This window comes from Diabrotica virgifera, chromosome 6 (assembly GCF_917563875.1).
Source record: "Diabrotica virgifera virgifera chromosome 6, PGI_DIABVI_V3a".
Taxonomy (NCBI): domain Eukaryota; kingdom Metazoa; phylum Arthropoda; class Insecta; order Coleoptera; family Chrysomelidae; genus Diabrotica; species Diabrotica virgifera.
Genome location: NC_065448.1, coordinates 145,624,638 through 145,644,943, shown reverse-complemented (window position 1 = coordinate 145,644,943; position 20,306 = coordinate 145,624,638). Strand labels below are relative to the sequence as shown.

General features: G+C 35.4%; 1 protein-coding gene across 1 annotated transcript in view; it reads left to right on the top strand.

The window, feature by feature from the left end:
• The first annotated feature begins 14,781 nt into the window (after positions 1-14,781).
• Positions 14,782-20,306, top strand: part of LOC114338265 (colorectal mutant cancer protein) — a 619,539-nt gene continuing 614,014 nt past the window's right edge. Inside the window, exons 1-2 of the mRNA XM_050654064.1 lie at positions 14,782-15,031; positions 20,078-20,259. Of these exons, the coding sequence (XP_050510021.1) occupies positions 14,922-15,031; positions 20,078-20,259 (292 nt within the window). The 5' untranslated portion in view covers positions 14,782-14,921. The remainder of the gene's footprint in view (positions 15,032-20,077; positions 20,260-20,306) is intronic.

Below are 20,306 nucleotides of genomic sequence, written 5' to 3'. Positions count from 1 at the left end.
CATACTAGTGACGTCATCCGTCTGGGCGTTATGACGTAATCGATGATTTTTTGAATGAGAATAGGGGTCATGTGATAGCTCATTTGAAAGGGTATTCAATTATCTATTTACTAATGTTAACATTAACATAATTATTTATACAGGGTGTTCAAAAAATATTTGACAAATAAACATTGATTTTCGCTTAAACGAAATGTTCAAACTGGCAAGAGGTAGGTGAGTGGCAGCTTTAAACATTGAATTTAAGCGAAAAACAATATTTATTTGTCAAATAAACATTTTTTCCCTGTTTTCTGACAACAGTCAAACGTATTTTGAATTAGATAAATTACATACATTCTTCTTTTTTCTCAATTATTTTAATTTAAAAAATGGTTTTTTAAACAACTTGTATAAATAATTATGTTAATGTTTATATTATGGAATAGAGAATTGAATACCCTTTCAAATGAGCTATCACATGACCCCTATTCTCATTTAAAAAAATCATCGAGTACGTCATCACGCCCAAATGGATGACGTCACTAGTATGATATATATGCCAAAAAATCGGAAATTAAAAATAAAAATCGACCTGTGTCGGGATTTTTCCTTAAAGTCGCCAGTTTACGAAATAATTAATTTATGCGTTACTTTATGGACGCACTGTATACAGACTATACAACATATGACAGAAGCTCGAAACAAATGACAATCGATGAAAAGCCCTATACACATTTAAAACATTTATTCTAACATGACATTTAAGTTAAATGTGACAGTTGTCCGATTCGTAATCAGCCAAATATGAAAAGGGTATTGCAGTATAACCCTTTTATTTGCAATTTGCTATAACAACAAATCAATTGTGTTGCATTTATAAAATGGTATTTTCTTTGATTTGTATAGTCTTATAAATTGTACAGATTATAGTCATATATACGATATATAGTCATATAAAATATTGGTCATAAATTATACCACACATTCTGGGATCAAAAATAGGTCGATTGAACCTGACTTACCTATATACAATAGTGCACTTAAAAAAAGTTACAGCCCTTTGAAGTTACAAAATGAAAATCGTTTTATTTTCATAATATATCAAAAACCCTAGAGATTTTTTATTGAAAATGTACATGTGGCATACTTATGGCAGCAACATCTTAAAAAAAATTAAAGTGAAATTTGTGCACCCCATAAAAATTTTGGACATCTTGGGTACTAGTGCACCCTATGTAACGCAAAGCTGAATCTTATGTTTGTGCGTCACAGTGTTGCCATGCCATTTCTTTCATAATTTCAATCAATGTTAAATGTACCTACAAGAATAATAGAATAAGAACGTTTACTTCTCCGTCATTATACTAGGTAGAATGACAAATGAGGTGTCAAATGAAAGCTTATAATCCGAGGATAGTACTAAAGGTGAGAAATTAGACCTAGATTGTCTGCCCCTAAAAAAATAAGCGTTATATTGGGGATTTCTAATGTCGACATTAAAAGTTGCAATATTTTTTTTCTATAAAACATTTTGATCTAAAACTTACCAGAAAACTTCTTTGTACTCTCTACTTTCAAATAAACGTGATTAAGAAGCTAAATTTTAAACTTCGTCACACAACTTTTTCGATTAAACTTTGCAATGCATAAATCCGCACCTTTTTCTTTGAAAAATTCATAACCTTTATCATGATAAGAATAAAAACTTAAAGCAGGTACCTTTGTCTTAAGAAATTTTAGAGCTATATACTTTAAAAATTTCAGAAATAAATATTAAAATGGAACAGAGTTGTAGCGAGGTAAACGCAAAAAACGTGATTTCATTTTTTTTTTATTTTTAGGTTAAAATTTCGATTTTGACAATGTTCCCCCACATAAAATTCAAAATAAACCTCATTTTCGTTTTCAGCACCCTCGAAAATATAAAGTATGAATAAAATTAGCCATTCACCCCTCCGTGGCCAGTATCTCACAAACTAAGCGCTTTTTTGAGGTGTCCCGCTCGTGTATAATTATAATATCACAAAAAATTATAACGTGATAGTATGAAAAAATAGAGGATACGGCAACGGTGTTACAAGTGATGGTCGGATCCAATGCCAAAATCTACACGGACATATTAGGGTGCACTAATATCCAAGATGTCCAAAATTTTATGGGAGTTTTGTTCCTTAAACCCCCCAAACTTTTGTGTACGTTTCAATTAAATTATTATTGTGGCACCATTTGTTAAACACAATGTTTTTAAAACTTTTGCCTCCTAGTACTTTTTCGATAAGCCAGTGTTTATCGAGATATTTTGAATATTTGTCGAATCCACCACATAATATGTATTTGTATATGGTTAAGTACAATTATAGAAACCTGTTAATAATCTGAAAATTTATTTATAATTTATATTTTTAGGTATATTTTGAAAAAGAAGCCACATCTCGATAAAAGATGACTTATCAAAAAAAGACTAAGAGGCAAAAAAGTTTTAAAACACTGTGTTTAACTAATGGTACCGCAATAATAGTTTAATGGAACGTACACAAACATTTGGGGGGTTTAAAGGAATAAAACGCTCATAAAATTTTTATGTAAACATATTAAAAAAGAAGGCGTATCTCGATAAATACTGGCTTATCAAAAAAATACTAAGAGGCAAAAAAGTTTTAAAAACGTGTTTAACTAATGGTACCACAATAATGAATTAATTGGAACGTACACAAAAGTTTGGGGGGGGGGTTTAAAGGAATAAAACCCCCATAAAATTTTTATGGGGTGGACAAATTTCACTATTATTTTGTTTTAAGATGTTCCTGCCATAAAAATGATACATACATGTCCATTTTCAATAAAATATATCTAATAGTTTTCGATATATTGAAAAAAATCGATTTTCATTGTGTAACTTCAAAGGGCTGTAACTTTTTTTATGAGCACACTTGTGCTAAGGTGAGTTAGGTTCAATCGAACTATTTTTGACCCCAGAATGTGTGGTATAATTTATGACCAATCTTTTCGGGACACCCTTGTATAATTCGTAAATCATTTTTTGTTCGATTGAAGCGCCATCTACCAACAATTAGAATAAATGTTATTAATTACTGTGATCACAGACGTACCTTTTTTCTGTCACTTCCAACTTAATGCGCTAGAAAAAAATCGAAAAACTGTGACGCACTGAAAGATGCTTCCGATAAAGAGTATATGAAGGTTTAATCAAGGACGATGACAATAGGGCTATTCATCGATTGTCATTTGTTTCGAGCTTCTGTCATTTGTATAATCTGTGTATAATAATAATATACACGGATTATACGAGATATGACAGAAGCTCGAAACAAATGACTGTGAATGAAAAGCCCTATACACAAATGTCGTTTGTAGTACTACGATACTAAATGAACCATTAAGTACGTGGTACTAAACCAAGTTGTGTTTATTTAAGATGGGACCGAACGTAAAGTAACTTTGCCGTTACCTTGAACTCAACCTTTAGGTGACTTTATCGTGACGTTAAAGTGACCTTATCGTAACATTCAGGTAACTTTCTCATGATATTGAACTTGTCCGACGTTGACTGGCATGAGTTTAACTACATCTATAATGTATTTTTAAGGTTACCTTGAACTCAACCTTCAGGTGATCTTATCGTGACGTTCGAGTGAATTGTGACCTTCAAATGACTTTTTCATGATCCTGAACTTGTCCAACGTTGATTGGAATCAGTCTAACCGGTTTTTGACCCTATTTCGCATCACAGGTAACCTTTCTGTGACCTTAAGCTTGTCCGACCTTGACCGGTACCATTGACCTTCACGTGACCTTGAACGTGACATTCACGTGACCTTGAACTTGACATTCACGTGACTTTGAACTTGACCTTCCGTGCCCTAGACAGGAATCGGTCTAACCGGTACGTGACCTTGAATAACCGGTTTCCCCCACCCTAGTATACTTCGCACCAGGAATGGTACAGAATATCTACTGATGGAAACCATACAAGTTTTGAAATAAAAGAGATGAAACTGGTAGAGGTGAGAAATTTAGCGATAGAAACCTATAAATTCACATTATATTGATTGTTTCCCACCTTTATACGTATCAGTGGAGTATCCCAACTAAAACTGTCACTATCATAGTGGTAGTTATTAAAGTCGTCTGATATGTCTAAACTCAAAAAAATAACGAGAAAAAGTGAAGAAAAACCCTTAAAATTGTTGTTTTCTTCAGAGAACTTCCAAATATCCGCTTTTTAATTTGACGTTTATTTCACAAGGCGGCTCTAGCCCATATAACGCCCGTGTGCAGTCGATGCCCTGGCGCCCTTTGGTAGTCGCACGGTCAAAATGGAATAGTCGAATATGTACCTACCTAGTACTTGTACATAGGGTATTAGGTACTCTTATAATGTAACAAAAAATCTTAAATAATGTCGGGAGCCAATAGATATTCACGGCGTCAGAAGAACCTACCCAAATCTGTTAAAAATATTTAATTAAAAATGAACTTTTTATCTATAAGGTAAGGTTGAAAATTGGTTGAGGTTGATAAAATGATGAACTACATACTACGTATTTTCAGTATTACTTAAAAAACCAACAACAAATTGTTAATAATATGGATAATTTTTGAGGAGCTCTGACTCCGCTGAAAGTCGCAATAATTGTGGTAGTCTTCTTCTTAGGGTGCCTGTCCGTTCCGAACGTTGGCGATCATTCTGGCAATGATGACTTTGTTGGTTGCTATACGGAATAGTTGTGTTAAGATCTTTCTATACCATGCTCTCAGGTTAGCAAGCCAGGATATTCTTCTTCGTCCTGGGGCCCTTTTTCCTTCAATTTTACCTTGTAAAATGCATTGGAGTAGCTCGTATCTGCCTCGATTTCTCATTATATATCCCAAGTACTGCAGCTTACGGGCCTTCACGATGTTGACTAAATCTGCGGTTGTGTTCATCCTCCGTAGTACTTCTTCATTGGTGACTTTGTCTGTCCATGGTATCTTCAGGATCGTTCTGTACAACCATAGCTCGCAAGCCTGAAGTTTCGATAGAGTTTCTACCTTCAATGTCTTTTTCTACTTCGTTTCTACTCCGTATAGACGCACTGAGTGCACGTAACATTTAAGGAGCCTTATTTTTGTTTTTAGGGTGAGGTCATGGCTCTTGAATACAGAACACATAGTCAAGAATGCACTTTTTGCCTTTCCGATGCGACATCTAATCTCTTGACTATTGTCCCATGACTCATTGATTATAGTTCCCAAGTAGTTGTATTGTGAGACACGTTCAATTGTCATTTGGTTCACATACAGATTTGCTCCAGTTGTTTTGCTTGCTGATGATCATTAGCTTGGATTTGCTGGTGTTTATATCTAGTCCATATATGTTCTACTTGTTTCCGTTATTTTGTTCATTAAGTTTTGCAGCCCTTCTATGGTATTGGAAAACACTATTGTATCATCTGCATACCGCAGGTTACTGAGCTTGATTCCATTTTTATTGAGATGCCTCCATCAAATATCTTTTAGAGTTTAGGGCCTCTTCGAAAAGGTGCTTTGAGTACAGATTGAACATCAGCGGTGAAATTATGCATCACCTGTCTCACTCCCCTTAAGATTTTGACCGGATCTGTATATTCTCCATTTATTCGGAGCACTGCTGATTGATTCCAATACAGGTTAGCTATTATTTTCAGGTCTCTTCCGTCAACCCCTGTCCTCTTCAGCACTTCCAACATTTCTTCATGCCTGACTCTATCGAAAGCCTTCTTGTAGTCAATCTGCAAAAACATCACAGCTGACATCTCTACATTTCTGAAACAATACCTGTACGCTAAATAAAGCCTCCCTCGTACCAACAGCGTTCACAAATCCAAACTGATTGGGCGCAATTTGTTCTTCGCATTTTCGGTAAATTGTGGTAGTAATAAAAGAATATCTTCCCTTTAAATAATTTTAATCAAATGAAAAGCCGCTTTACTTTATATTTACATGTTAACTTAAATAAAATACTTAATCCATTCCGTCAAAGCTTATTTCGTAAAATTATCCCGCGACACCTGTACAAACCCGTTTGAAAATGCAAAATGCCCGACAAGTTCCAAGCAATTTGACCTTTATAGGTTCTACAACAGATTTCGGAACCATTGTCGGTATGTCTTCAAACGAATCAAAAGATCGCCGTCCGTCCGTTGGATAGCCGGGCGGGCGGCAATCTATAAATCGCGCTTAAGTGAAAATGTAATTTTTCATTAATCGGTTTAAAGCATATTTTATGTTGAAACAAAGTACATATTTTAAGCATAAGTACATATTTTAAGTTGAAACAAAGGACCCGCTCTTTGGCGATCGGCGCCCCCAACATCCTGGCGCCCGTGTGCACCGCACACCCTGCACAATAGGTAAAGCCGCCTCTGGAACTAAAATTATTGCAATATTTAAATGGCTCCAACACAGACGATACAGTTATTTTAAGTGATGACATGAAATGGATTACAATGCCTTTTAAATGCCATTGAGATAGTGGGAAGAGAGTTTGGCCTAAACATAAACTGATCAAAAAAACACCTGCTGTTTAGCCATTTGGCACACATCAAGATTCGCGGTTATATGTTGATGGTCATGTAATTTAAAGAGTACCCAGTTTTAAATATCTTGGTTGCCATATTACTGAACAACTAGATCCAGATCCGGAGATAAAATAATGTAGAATCGAGACAGCCCGAACAACATTTTTAAACATGAGATCATTCTTCTGTAATGATAACTTGCAACTTCAACTTCGAAAGCGCATGATTAAGTGTTACATTTGGTCAGTCCTCTTATACGGTATCGAAGAATGGACATTAAAAATATCCACCATTACTATCGTTTGGAGCTATGCTGACAAATATGGCAGTGGGCAGTCCTTAAGAGAGCAAATGCTGCTCGCAAGCACGAGCTGCTTTATAACGAACTATTTTAAATGGGAAATAAGCCACAATTTTACCAAAAAAATGAATTTATTAACGTTTCGACGCCCAAGTCGGGTGTCGTTGTCAAAATACAAAATAATACTAAATAAACTAAAATGTTGTTGCTTAGTAAAAAATTCTTCTAATAATTTATTTAATCTGACTCATTTATATCGGCAATTCAGGCATGTATACATTTTGAAGTAGAAGACTTTAAAATGATATTGCCAATATTGATGAGTTGCGTTTCCTGGGACGACTTTACTAAAAGATAGTTCATTTCTAGAACATCTAGAAACATCTGTTTTTTCGAGAGTTTCAAGTGATATACAAAATTATATTATTGAAGCTACACTCACGGGCACAAAATTCCGCCACCCAAAATTTTTGATTAAGTTTGACAATTTATAACTTCATTATTTGCGCTCCGATTTTCAAAATTCTTAAACCAGTTTGTAGGTAGGTACATGTATTCATATTGTTTGGTATTATTCCGGTAACAAAAAATTTTGCTTGCATGTCATTGTACAGGGGTGAAAGGAAGCGTTGTATTTTCTCCTAATTTTAAAAAATTCTGTGAAAAAATGGAATAGCTGATTTTGTTTCATAGTCCTGTCATATTTTTCCGGACGCATCACCAACATTTTGTTTTTTTGAATTATCCGAATATCTTTTTTCTTGTAAAAGCTGTACCATTTTTTGTAAATAAAAACACTGATTGACTCATAAAATTGAGGTTGGATTGATAAGATTAGAATGGCCCGCATGCAGCCCAGATCTCAATCATACTGAGCATTTATGGGATGAATAAAAAAAGCTATTTGCCGTCATCCTAGGCCTCCAGAAAATTTGGTACAGTTATGGCCTTGGTAGAGGAATATCGGGCTATTCCCCAGGCAAGGAAAACACATCTTTATTAGATGCTAAACAGATTGCGAGCAGTCGTTGCAGCAAGAGGTAGACATAGCCGCTATTGAATTGTTTTTTTTTGTTGTTAAATTTGTTTTGTTTTGTTAATTTTAGTGCGTTTGATATTTTTAATTAAATAAACCTTCAAAGCACTGTTTTTAATTACAGCTCTTACAAGAAAAGAGATATTCAGATAATTCAAAAAACAAAACCTTAGTGATACCTCCAGGATAATACAAAAGGAGTATGAAACAAAATCAGCCCTCCAATTTTTCCACAGAATTTTTTTAAGTTAGGAGAAAAAACAACGCTTACATTCACCCCCGTATAATGCCATCTAAGCAAAATTTTTTTGTTACCGGAATAATAGCAATTCACATCAATACATGTACCTACAAACTCGTGCAAGAATCTTTAAAATCAAAGTACAAATAATAAAGTTATAGATTGTCAAACTTAATCAAAAATTTTGGGTGGCGGAATTTTGTGCCGGTGGGTGTATATATACATTTAGCCATATCTTCATTTTTTTAAATAAGATTTTTTGCATCTGGTTTTGGTAACACTTCAGAAAAAGTCACGCGTCGCCACTGTCTGACTCATTCATATCGGCAATTCAGACATAGAGATTCCATAGTAAATCACGAGGGAAGACCAGGAAAAAACCTCGTGATAGTATCCCGACATCGTAAGTATTTGGGCTTACATTTAGTTTACTCTCAAAACTAATACCAAATTCTGACTTTAATGTAGGTATGTATGCTATTTTAAATTATAAATAATATTAATAATATTAAAGCCTGTGGGAGTTTTTTGTCAGTTCTTCTATCAGGCGCGGCCCCCTGCGAATGGGGGATGCTTTCTGGGTATTCGTAGCGCCAATACCCAGAGAGTAGCAGGGATACTTGCCGTGGAACAAAAACTGACACCTGGCAGTAGGTATAAAATGCACACCCATGAGAATGGAGATAAATAATTTATGTCTAGGATCGCCAGGGCACGTCTGGAGCCGGCGCTGGACGTGACAGCATGCGGGACGTCGGTGGCAGGGTGTTGAGGAGGCGGGCCCCTGTCATACAATCAGCTACAGCCCAACCACAACCACAAGCGAGCCAAACAACAACAAGAGCTCCACCCGCCGAAGGTGCTGCGCTGGATCATCAGCCGGCGCTCACTCAAGCGGGACGACCGAGGCAGCGCATGAAATGGACTGTGTCCATTAATGAAAACATTTTGCGCTTCTATTACAAGGTGACAAACCTCGGTCAAGAAACAATCGGCTACCGACAACAGCTGTATGCCGAATTTTGCAGGACGTACCCAGATATTCAAGTATCGGAGCAAAGAGTATCAGATCAATACCGGGTAATCATAAGGAACAACCTTATCCCAGAGACTAGACGCAATTCGATCAAAAGCGAAGTCGAACGGGAGATTAATAACCAAGAACAAGTTTTAGATCAAGTCCCTAATGAAATCCTCGATGAGCAGACTCCTGAGATTCCCATGCCAGAAACTCAACCTGATAATACACAGCAGGAAAACAACGAGTTGCGCGATAGTCTAGCAAACGAAATGGCTCGTGCCGTACAAGAGTTTAATGGAACAAACCCACTTAGCAGACCACCGCTACCACGAATAAACTCTTGTAAGAAACTAGGTGCGCTGTTACAAATTGTGAACACTGAAGTCCTACCCAACTATGTCGTAGAAGCTCACACGTTGGAATATTTGCATATGCTAATCTACTGTGCAGCAACAGCAATTGCTAATGTAATGGGCGTTAAGATCAGAACACGACGGGTTACTAATAACGAAAGAACTGGTAACAGAATTGCACCCTGGGAAAAAAGACTGCTCGGAAAGATCGAATTATTACGTAAGGATATTGGTATAGTCACAGAATACATACGAGGTGTAACAAGTAGAAAAGTCATCAGAAGAGCTGAAGATATAATGCTGACTACCGCAAGACACTCAAGATATGTTCCAGAAAACAACACAGCCCATCAGTGTCTGGACACATTAAAACAAAAGCTCTCCGTTTATTCAGGACGACTAAGGAGGTACAAAGTTAGTAACAACCGCAAAAGCGACAATGCTCTTTTTGAAAGTTCTGAAAAGGCGTTCTATCGAAAACTCAATTCCACTGTAGAACGTGTCGATAAGACTTACCCAAGCCAAGAAGAAATTCATGAGTTTTGGGGAAGTCAACTTTCCACGCCAGCTGCTCTTAACAACAATGCTGAATGGATAGAAGAAACGACACAAAACTGCCAACACTACATTACCACCCTTTACGAACCCTTCACTACTGAAGAAGTCTCAAATACCATCAAAGAGCTTCACAACTGGAAATCTCCTGGACCAGACGGAGTTCAAAACTTTTGGCTCAAGAAGTTTTGGAGTGTTCATGAATGCTTATCAGCACTAATTAATCATGTTATTTCTAATCCGCAGGATATACCATCATTCCTAACTCAGGGAACCACTTATTTAATTCCGAAGGATCAAAATAACACCCAAGATCCAGCCAAATACCGCCCAATTACTTGTCTTCCAACTTTGTACAAATTGGTCACATCCTGTGTAGCCCGGCGTATCTACCAACACTGTGCTCTGAACAATATCATAGAGCCTCAACAGAAAGGATGCGCTAAGGGTTCCATGGGTTGCAAAGAACAACTCATCATCGACTCAGTCATTTCTAACCAGGCATATTCCAAAAAGAGGAATCTTTTTAGTGCCTTCATTGATTACAAGAAGGCCTTTGATTCAGTGCCGCATGAATGGCTTATAGATATATTGAGAATATATAAAGTCGATGATAATATAGTGACCTTTTTAGAGCATATAATTACGGAGTGGAAGACTAGAATTCACCTTCAAATACCTGGTGAAAATAACGTCGAAACTGAAAATATCGCAATAAGCCGGGGCCTGTTTCAAGGAGATTCGTTGAGTCCACTGTGGTTCTGTCTAGCTATGAACCCACTATCTCAGCTATTGAACTCCACAGACGCAGGTTTTAGCATCAAAAATAACAACAATGTGGTGGCGAAGCTTAATCATTTATTGTATATGGATGATTTGAAATTAATGGCTTCCACTCGAAACCAACTCGATGAGATGCTAAAAACTGTAGAAACTTTTTCTAATGATATTAGCATGCACTTCGGACTAGAAAAGTGCCGTATTTTAAATATAGTCAGAGGACAAGTACAGCCCGGAGGATTCGATATGCAAAATGGCCAGAACATCGAGGCCATGGGTGAAAACGATATGTATAAATATCTTGGAGTAAAGCAAGCGCGGAGAATTGACCATAAACAAATGAAAACAGAGATAACTACTGAGTTTATACGAAGAGTAAAACAGCTGCTTCGCTCACACCTTAATAGTAGAAATTTGTTTAAGGCACTAAACACCTACGCATGTTCCGCGCTTAGCTATTCATTTGGCATTGTTAAGTGGACAAAAACGGACATAGAAAATCTTCAGCGAAAAGTAAGAACTCACCTCACAAAGGCACAAAAACACCATCCAAAAAGTGCAGTAGAAAGAACGACATTACCACGGAATTTAGGAGGAAGAGGACTTATGGATATAGGTGAGCAATTAGATAAACAAATTGCTAATTTAAGATCTTATTTTCAGATGCAGGCTGAAACATCTACTGTACATCGCGCTATCTGCGCAGTAGATGACACAACACCGATAAAACTGGGGGAAGCAGAACTTCGCATAAACCACCTTACTAAGGACGAAAAAGTGAGCGCCTGGATGGGTAAACCTCTGCACGGGCGACATCCCAATGAGGTCAGCCAAGATTATGTCGACAATATAGCGTCGAACTACTGGTTGACATCAGGAAAGATGTTCCCTGAAACGGAGGGTTCATTACTGGCCATTCAGGATCAGGTTATATCAACCAGAAATTACCTGAAATATATCATCAAAGACCCTCATGTTCAAAACGACAGATGCCGATATGGATGTCAAGCCCAAGAAACCATCCAACATCTTACAGGGGGCTGCCAGGCATTTGCTGCAACTGAGTATAAGGAACGGCATGACGCAGTGGGAAAAATCCTTCATCAGGAGATAGCTATCAAGCTGGGACTTCTCCAAACCGACCATCTCCCATATTATCAATATGTCCCTGAGAGTATGCTTGAGGATGGCAACTACAAGCTATACTGGGACCGCACTGTGCTCACAGACCAAACAGTGGCGCATAATAGACCAGATCTCGTATTAGTCAATAAATTAACGAGACAAACAACCCTCATTGATGTGGCGATTCCTAACAACAATAATCTACGTACTAAATTTACTGAAAAGATCGCCAAGTACAGAGATCTGGAAATTCAAATACGGAGACAATGGAGAATGCAAAGTACCCAGACGATACCGATTATTATGTCTACTACTGGAGTCATTCCGAAGACCCTCCTCGAAAGCATAAACAAGCTGGGTCTTATTGAACATCTTTATAAGACCATGCAGAAAGCAGTACTACTCGCAACGGCCAGATGTGTACGAAAATTTTTGGGAGATACACCTGCATACTAAGTCACCTAGGGCTCGATAACACGGAAAGAGTCCCACCAGAGCTCAATCCTTTTGATACCGTAGGTATCTGGGATGAGTCAATTTTCCCCTTAGAGGGAGTGTGAGCCGTATGGCTAAATCTGGATATTAATAATACATAGATATTATATAAATAAAACTAAAATATAAAATATGTACTAACTCAATATGTTAATGACTTACTAATCGTGGTATTTTCTTTCTATTGACTTTTGACTCTAGGAAATAAATTCAACATTTCAACAACATTCAAAACAACAAACACATTGAGATCTATTCTATCTAAAACTAAACCTAACAATGAACAAGAAAGAAGAAAGAATTGTGTTTATAAAATACCTTGTGAATGCGAACAATTTTATTTAGGTGAAACATCAAGACCATTAGACGTTAGAATAAGTGAACATCAGTCTTATATTAAAAATAGAGAATTTAGATCTGAAATATGTCAACACTCATGGGATAATGAACATAGAGTTTAGTGGAGAGATTCAAGTATAGTCCTGAAAGAAACAGATAGTAAAAAGAGAAAAATCAAAGAAGCGGCTCTAATTATGCTAAATGAAAACAATTGTGTCGCAAATTCCTCGGTAGAATGCAGTAGGATGTGGTTACCCATACTAAAAGAGGACGTCAGTAGAAAGAAAATGCCACGATTAGTAAATCATTAACATATCGAGTTAGTACATATTTTATATTTTAGTTTTATTTATATAATATCTATGTATTATTAATATTATTTATAATTTAAAATAGCATACATACCTACATTAAAGTCAGAATTTGGTATTAGTTTTGAGAGTAAACTAAATGTAAGCCCAAATACTTACGATGTCGGGATACTATCACGAGGTTTTTTCCTGGTCTTCCCTCGTGATTTACTATGGAATCTCTAGCGCGAGAATTTTACTGCCATCGTTGCATTTGTTGTCTTTTTAAAGACAGATCACATGCTATGATTTTTTGTGGCGGATATTCTTGAGTTGGGGTTGATTTCATGAAATCGAATGAAATATCTTTTAGTAAAGTCGTCCCAGGAAACGCAACTCATCAATATTGGCAATATCATTTTAAAGTCTTCTACTTCAAAATGTATACATGCCTGAATTGCCGATATAAATGAGTCAGATTAAATAAATTATTAGAAGAATTTTTTACTAAGCAACAACATTTTAGCAACATAGAGTTAAATATTAGCATAGAGAGAGTGTCATTCAGAGCGAAGTGACGACACCATCTTTTTTATTTGGATTAGTGCTGTTTCACTCTTACGCATAGTAAAGCTGCTACAGTTGTCCTCCTCTTCCGTGCCTATCTTCACACTGAATGTCATTATAGATTCTCGATACAATGTGTTAGAAGGAGATGCAGCAAACCAGTCCCTGAGATCTTGTCGTCAGGAAGCGCGGAAGGTAGGCTCCCTCTATGTTAATATATACCTCTATGTTTAGCAATTTTAGTTTATATAGTACCTATCATAGATAAATAATATAGTATTACCAGATGGTACCTATTATTTTGTATTTTGACAACGACACCAGACTTGGGCGTCGAAACGTTAATAAATTAATTTTTTTGGTATTTAAAATTGTGGCTTATTTCCCATTCAAAATAGTTCATTAAAAAATGCCACAAGGAAATAGCTTCAGAACAACACTGCTTTATAACATCAAATGTAGAAAGATGGCCTATTTTAGTCACGTAGTAAGGGGAGATCGATATAATACTATTCCTCAACTTATTATGATGGTTAAAATCGAAGGACGCAGAGGAATTGGTAGAAAACAGGCCTCTTGGTTGAAGAATATCAGGGAGTGGACAGGAATAAATAAAGCAGAGCGCAGAGCAGCTCTTGCTCTTATTAGAATAGCTCCAGACGGAGACAGTTTAGCCATGTTAATCGCCAACGTCAAGGGCAAGGGGACTTGATAGGGCACGTCAAGAAGATTTCCACTTTAAGAGGATTCCGGAAGTAGAGATCAAAACGTCAAATACACTTATTTTAACGTAGGTAAAATTGTGGATTATTCAAAATAATAATAACAAAACGTTTTTTAAGGTAAAATGTGCCTTATCCGCAATAAAAATGTAAACTGCATTAAGATACCACAAGAAAATAGCTTCAGAACAATAATGAGAATGAATATGAGATACATTTCCTCCTACTGGTCCAGAAGACTAATCAAATTGAGTCCTATAAAAAGTTATTTAAAGATAAAGTTTAGTAACATTTGAATGAGGCCATTTGTATGCACTTGAGATCGGCGCATACTATGTTCCTGGATGTTAGGCAATACTTTATGACCACAGTATTGACAGTATAAGTTGACATAAGCGATTGTCAACATTTGTTTATATAAAATATAAACAAATAATTAGTGGTAAGGTAAACAAAGCGGACTGATAATTTTATAGGCGGTAAGTGTGTAATATTCGAATTCCTATTATAAAAAGTGCCAAATTTTTAAATGTATAGACTGATTTAAGCGTGTTATGGCTGATACAGATTGTTTAAGTGAATGTGCAAGTTCTATCGGTGAAGAGGAACGCGTTAAAAGACTTTTTCAAGCTTGTGATGCAAATGGTGATGGATATATTGATAGGTATGTTGAATACTTTATTTCACTAGATTCAGTAGAATGTAATTTTCTCCGAATAATATAAAAAATAGAGCCTTATTGTTAGTTACCTTGAATTCAAGAAAACTGAATGGAAAGTATATTTTTGTTTGATTTATTGATATTGGTATAGTTCCATACAAGTTTCAACTTGGTTGCATGTTTAGATAAAATGTACCTATCATATTAACCCCCTATACAAACTCTTAAGTTGTGCAAAAAATAGGCAACTTTCTTCTAGCTTTTCTTATCATCTCATGATAATCTTCCATGTCTTGTTTTTTACTAATTAATAATGTAATGACATAAACAAAAAATCTGTATGTTCTATTTCTTCAATACCTACCTTATCTTTATGTATTCTTAGTTTTCTTGATGTTTTTGTTACATTTTACTTTTTGTTCTATTGTTGTATACAACAGATTGATTTGTATGCAATTTGAGGGGTATAGTTTTAAAGTGTACCTACAATCTCCATATTTCACAAAAATTGAGATAGATATTGCATTACATCGAGTTTCTAGCCCTGAATAAAAACAATAGAAAATCACATTTCAAAATAGTCATTATCCAATGAATTTTGAAGGCAGAAAATTAGACTAAAAATTCAAAATGTACAATCTACAATGACATTTAATTGTTCCTATGAAAGAGGTTATTAGTTTTTCTTGATTACTGAAAATTTAGGACACTCAAGTCAAAAACATGATAACATTGCTACATGTACCCAATTTCGAAGAATTCTATTGGAATTTGCTATTTTGGTTTTTTACTTTAAATATTTTTACAAATACACATTTTTTAACCCTTAATCACTGGCATGCAGTAGGTATGCCTTACTTCACCAAAAATATATCTTGTTGCTAAACTTGTTTTATAAAAGATTCCCAGAAAACCATCTATGTACCTTCAAGTGGTGTGGAATTGTACCTGCTCCCAACTTCTGCAGGTTTAGTCTTTAAGCTACATTTATGTAAAGTTTTGACGGGGGGCCCCCTTGCTTTTTGGCTGCTTTGAACACTATATGTGTCGATAGATATCTATTCTAAGATATTATTTATTTCTTAAATTCGTTAAAATCTGGAAAATCTTTATTCGTGTGGTATATGTATGGTATACAAAATATACAAACTGTAATGTGCAACACCCTGTATTCTTTCGCTATTAGAATGGCAGCAAGTTCATCCAGTTGTTTTACTTTCAAGTGCTTTCAACATTATTTTACTATTTTTTAGTTAACAATGCTAGTTTTTTTGTAATTCAGTTTTAAAGGGATTTGAAAGAACCTCCATTTTTTTAATATTATGCATGCATTCAAAATTTTCCTGAAAAACTAAAGTTTATTTTATTTGGAGCAGTATTTTATTCTACAACAGTTGATTGAGTGAATAATCATTCCGTAGTTTATGTAAAAAACAAATTCAGTGATATAAGACAAATTCATATCGAAAACAAACGAGAATATGACATTATGACATAGTGCATGTCAGTGTCTACGTACTGAAACATCTATTTCAGTAGTTAAGGGTTAAAATAAATTAAGAACCCAAGGGGTCATCCATAAACTACGTCGTTGAGAAGAGGGAGGGAGGGGGGCTTGCTTATTTCGACGATATACGACAGGGGGGTGGGGGGTATGAGTGCACATTCGACGTCGTTTTATATATTGGTATATTTAAATTTGTCGCTTTTGTCTCTATAAATATAATTTTTTACTAGCTTTTACCAGCATTAAAGTATCAGATATTCATATAAAAACGTACCTATAGTTTTTGAAATGAAATTGAAAATAAAACAAAACGTTTACGAATAAATACACCTTTGTTAAAATTAAAAAGAATTCTCTTATAGATACTTTTATCACATAAATTTCGTATTTATCAGTCACAGTCACATTAAAATAATATTAGGTAGCACTTTTGCAAAAGTTTAGCACAGGACAACAAACAGTAAGACATTGTTCTTTGAGTTTAAACAAGCGCTTCTATATACAGAAAAATGTTTGGAAGCAAACAATATTCAATTGTTAGTTTATTTATGTGCTGCATACTGTGTGTGGAAAAATAGTTCTGAAAGAATGAATGGAAATAAAATATTGTGTTAAATATACTTAGAGAAGATTTATAAGCAAAATCTTGATCCAATGCTATTTAAATGCATTCATTTTTTTCGAATGCTCAGAAAACTAATAAAAATTTTTGAAAAATTTAAACGCAGATTGAGAGATTACATTATTACCGAGGACCAAAAGTTTCTGAAAACATCTATACTTAATGTTTATTTTAATAAGTTACAGGGATAAAAAAAATATTTAGTCTGATTTTTAAGTTCAAAAATTTCATTCAAAAGAAACCTTTTGTTTATTCTAAGGGACTTTCAGCCCTCGGTAATAATGTAATCTTTCATTCTGCGTTTACATTCTTCAAATATATTTATTAGATTTCTCAGGATTCGAAAAAAGAATGTATTTAAATAGCATTGGACCAAGATTTTGCGCCTACCCCCTTAATTGTTCTTGTTGTGATACATTCGCAAATAAAGTTTCAAGGTTGATTAAAAAAAACAGAAATAACATTGAATTTTTTTAAATCACTGAAAGGGGGGTCGTGTACTGCAATGACGACGTCGACATGTAGGGGGGGGTTCGTCTGTAACCGACGAATTACGATGGAAGGGGGGGAGGGTATTAAAAAGTCCAAATTTTTTACGACGTAGTTTATGGATGCCCCCTAACATAACTTGCAAGTTATAAATACTACTAAAAATCAACCAAATATGAAAACACAAAAATTACTTCTCACCTTGAAGAATATTGAAAAATATACTTCACAATATTACAGAAAATAGAAGTTTTTAAAATAAAAGTTAAGATACTTTCAGAAAGTCAGAAGACCCATTCTATTTATCAATTCTAGACTCAGATAATTCAAGATTTCTGTAATTATGACTTTGGAAGCAAGAACGAAATAATCAATGAATTACTTAATTGTTACTGAAGATTTTTTTGTAATTTTAGTAAATAAAAAAAATACAACATGACTAGGTCATAGCAAAAGTTTTTAGCAAATACTCAAAAAATTTTATAAAGAAAACAGTGATTAGCAGAGACAAACATGCCAGAACTTCATCATATCAATCATTCTCTTTGTCATTTTCCCTATGTGGGGTTGGAGTCGTGGGACAATACTCAAGAGATAAGATATCACATCGTTAAGGCAAAAAGTGTATTCTTTACTATGGGCTCTGTGTTCAAGAGCCATGACCTCACCCTAAAAACAAAAAAAAAGGCTCCTTAAATGTTACATGTACTCAGTACTTCTATACGGAGTAGGAACGTAGACATCGAAGGCACAAACTCTATCGAAACTTCAGGCTTTTGAGCTATGGTTGTACAGAAGGATCCTGAAGATACCATGGACAGACAAAGTCACCAATGAAGAAATACTATGGAGGATGAACACAACTGCAGATTTAGTCAACATCGTGAATGGTTGTAAGCTGCAGTACTTGGGGCATTTAATGAGAAATCAAGGAAGATATGAGCTACTCCAATGCATTTTACAAGGTAAAATTGAAGGAAAAAGGGCCCCAAGACGGGGAAGAATCTCCTGGCTTGCTAACCCGAGAGTATGGCATAGAAAGACCTCAACACAACTATTCCATATAGCAACCAACAAAGTCATCATAGCTAGAATGATCGCCAATGTTCAGAATGGACAGGCACCCTAAGAAGAAGAAGAAGGGGTTGACTTCCCTAATTCCATTTCTCTACAAGTTTTTATCTTGGGTCATATCAACATTACAGTCAACTATTTGTTTCGTAACACAACTAAGGTGGTGTTGCGTAACACAACTCAATAAATTTTTGAAATCAGATTGCTATACCTTTTATTTATTAAAAACACATTTATTAAATACAGGCGTCGGCATAAGTCAGACAACAAATTTGCATTAAGAGAAAAAATGCAGCGTCAAAATGAATTTATTCAAAGACATTACAACAGTTATTCGAAAAAGGGTTACTAAGTGTTTAAATTGATGCCCATCTTGATCAATACATTTACTGCAATGTTTCACAACATAGAGGCAGGTCTGGCAAAGCACGTCAAGCTGTCCTCGAATATTTTCAGATTCTTCTTCAATTGCAATCAGAGGCCGGGAAGGGTGCGTGGTCTTCTTGCAAAAAGGAGGAAGAAATCACAGGGTGTTAGGTCACATGACCGTGCTGGCTACTCAATGATTAATTGTCTGCCTATCCATTCTCCAAAATGAACATTAAGGTACTCCCTCACCGACACAACTGTCGTGAAGGGGGGCCGTTCAAGTATTACGTAATGCAGGTTGGGGGGAGGGGGGTCAAAAATCTTCCAAAATTGCGTTACATAATACTTGAACGCCCCATTAAGGTGCGTTACATAAGGGGGAGGGGGGTCAAAAATCACGATTTGAACGCTCCCAGGGCATCGATTTTTGACCCTTCGCTTCGTTATTGAATGTATTCGCTTCATATCTGTTTAGTATACGAAGCGAATACATTCGATAATGAAGCAAAGGGTCAAAAATTGAGGTCCAGCGCTGTATATCAAGAACATGCTTCGTTTTAATCTTTTTCGACAGCGTTGCTAGACTTGGGCGCTGCCGGACTTATGCTGATTTTTGGAGAGCGTTGCCTGACTTATGCCGAACCCTGTATAACTGAAATACAAAAGACTAGACTTTGTATATATCTTCATTTAAAACTATTGTTCTTATATTAAATATTATTTCTTTTGGGATTAAACCACACTGGATTGTGATGAGAATTACATTTGTTTTGACTTCAGATTTTAAATCTGTAAATTGTTTTCAAAAATTTTCAAATTAAGAAATTTTTGTAAATGATTTCTGGGTTGGAAATCGAAATATCAAAACGAATGTAAAATATAATTCCCGTTATGTAAAAGGTAACTGTGGGTTAATGCCATATAAAATGATATTTATCATGCCACAAGAAATCAGTTTTACAAACTCTATGATTTTATATCTTTTCAGTCAAGATTTGTTGGTCATCTGCAAAGAATTAAGCCTTGAAGATTCCTTAGATGAGTTAATGTTACAGTTAGGAGCAGATGCCCAAGGAAGAATTTCATATGAACAGTTTTTACAAAGACGTCTTGCTTTAAGACCTGAAATTGATGCCCTGAAGACAAGTACTAGAGACACCATAGATCAAGGTATGTTACTCTTGTTTGTTGTTTGTACAAATATTTTTTGTTTATTG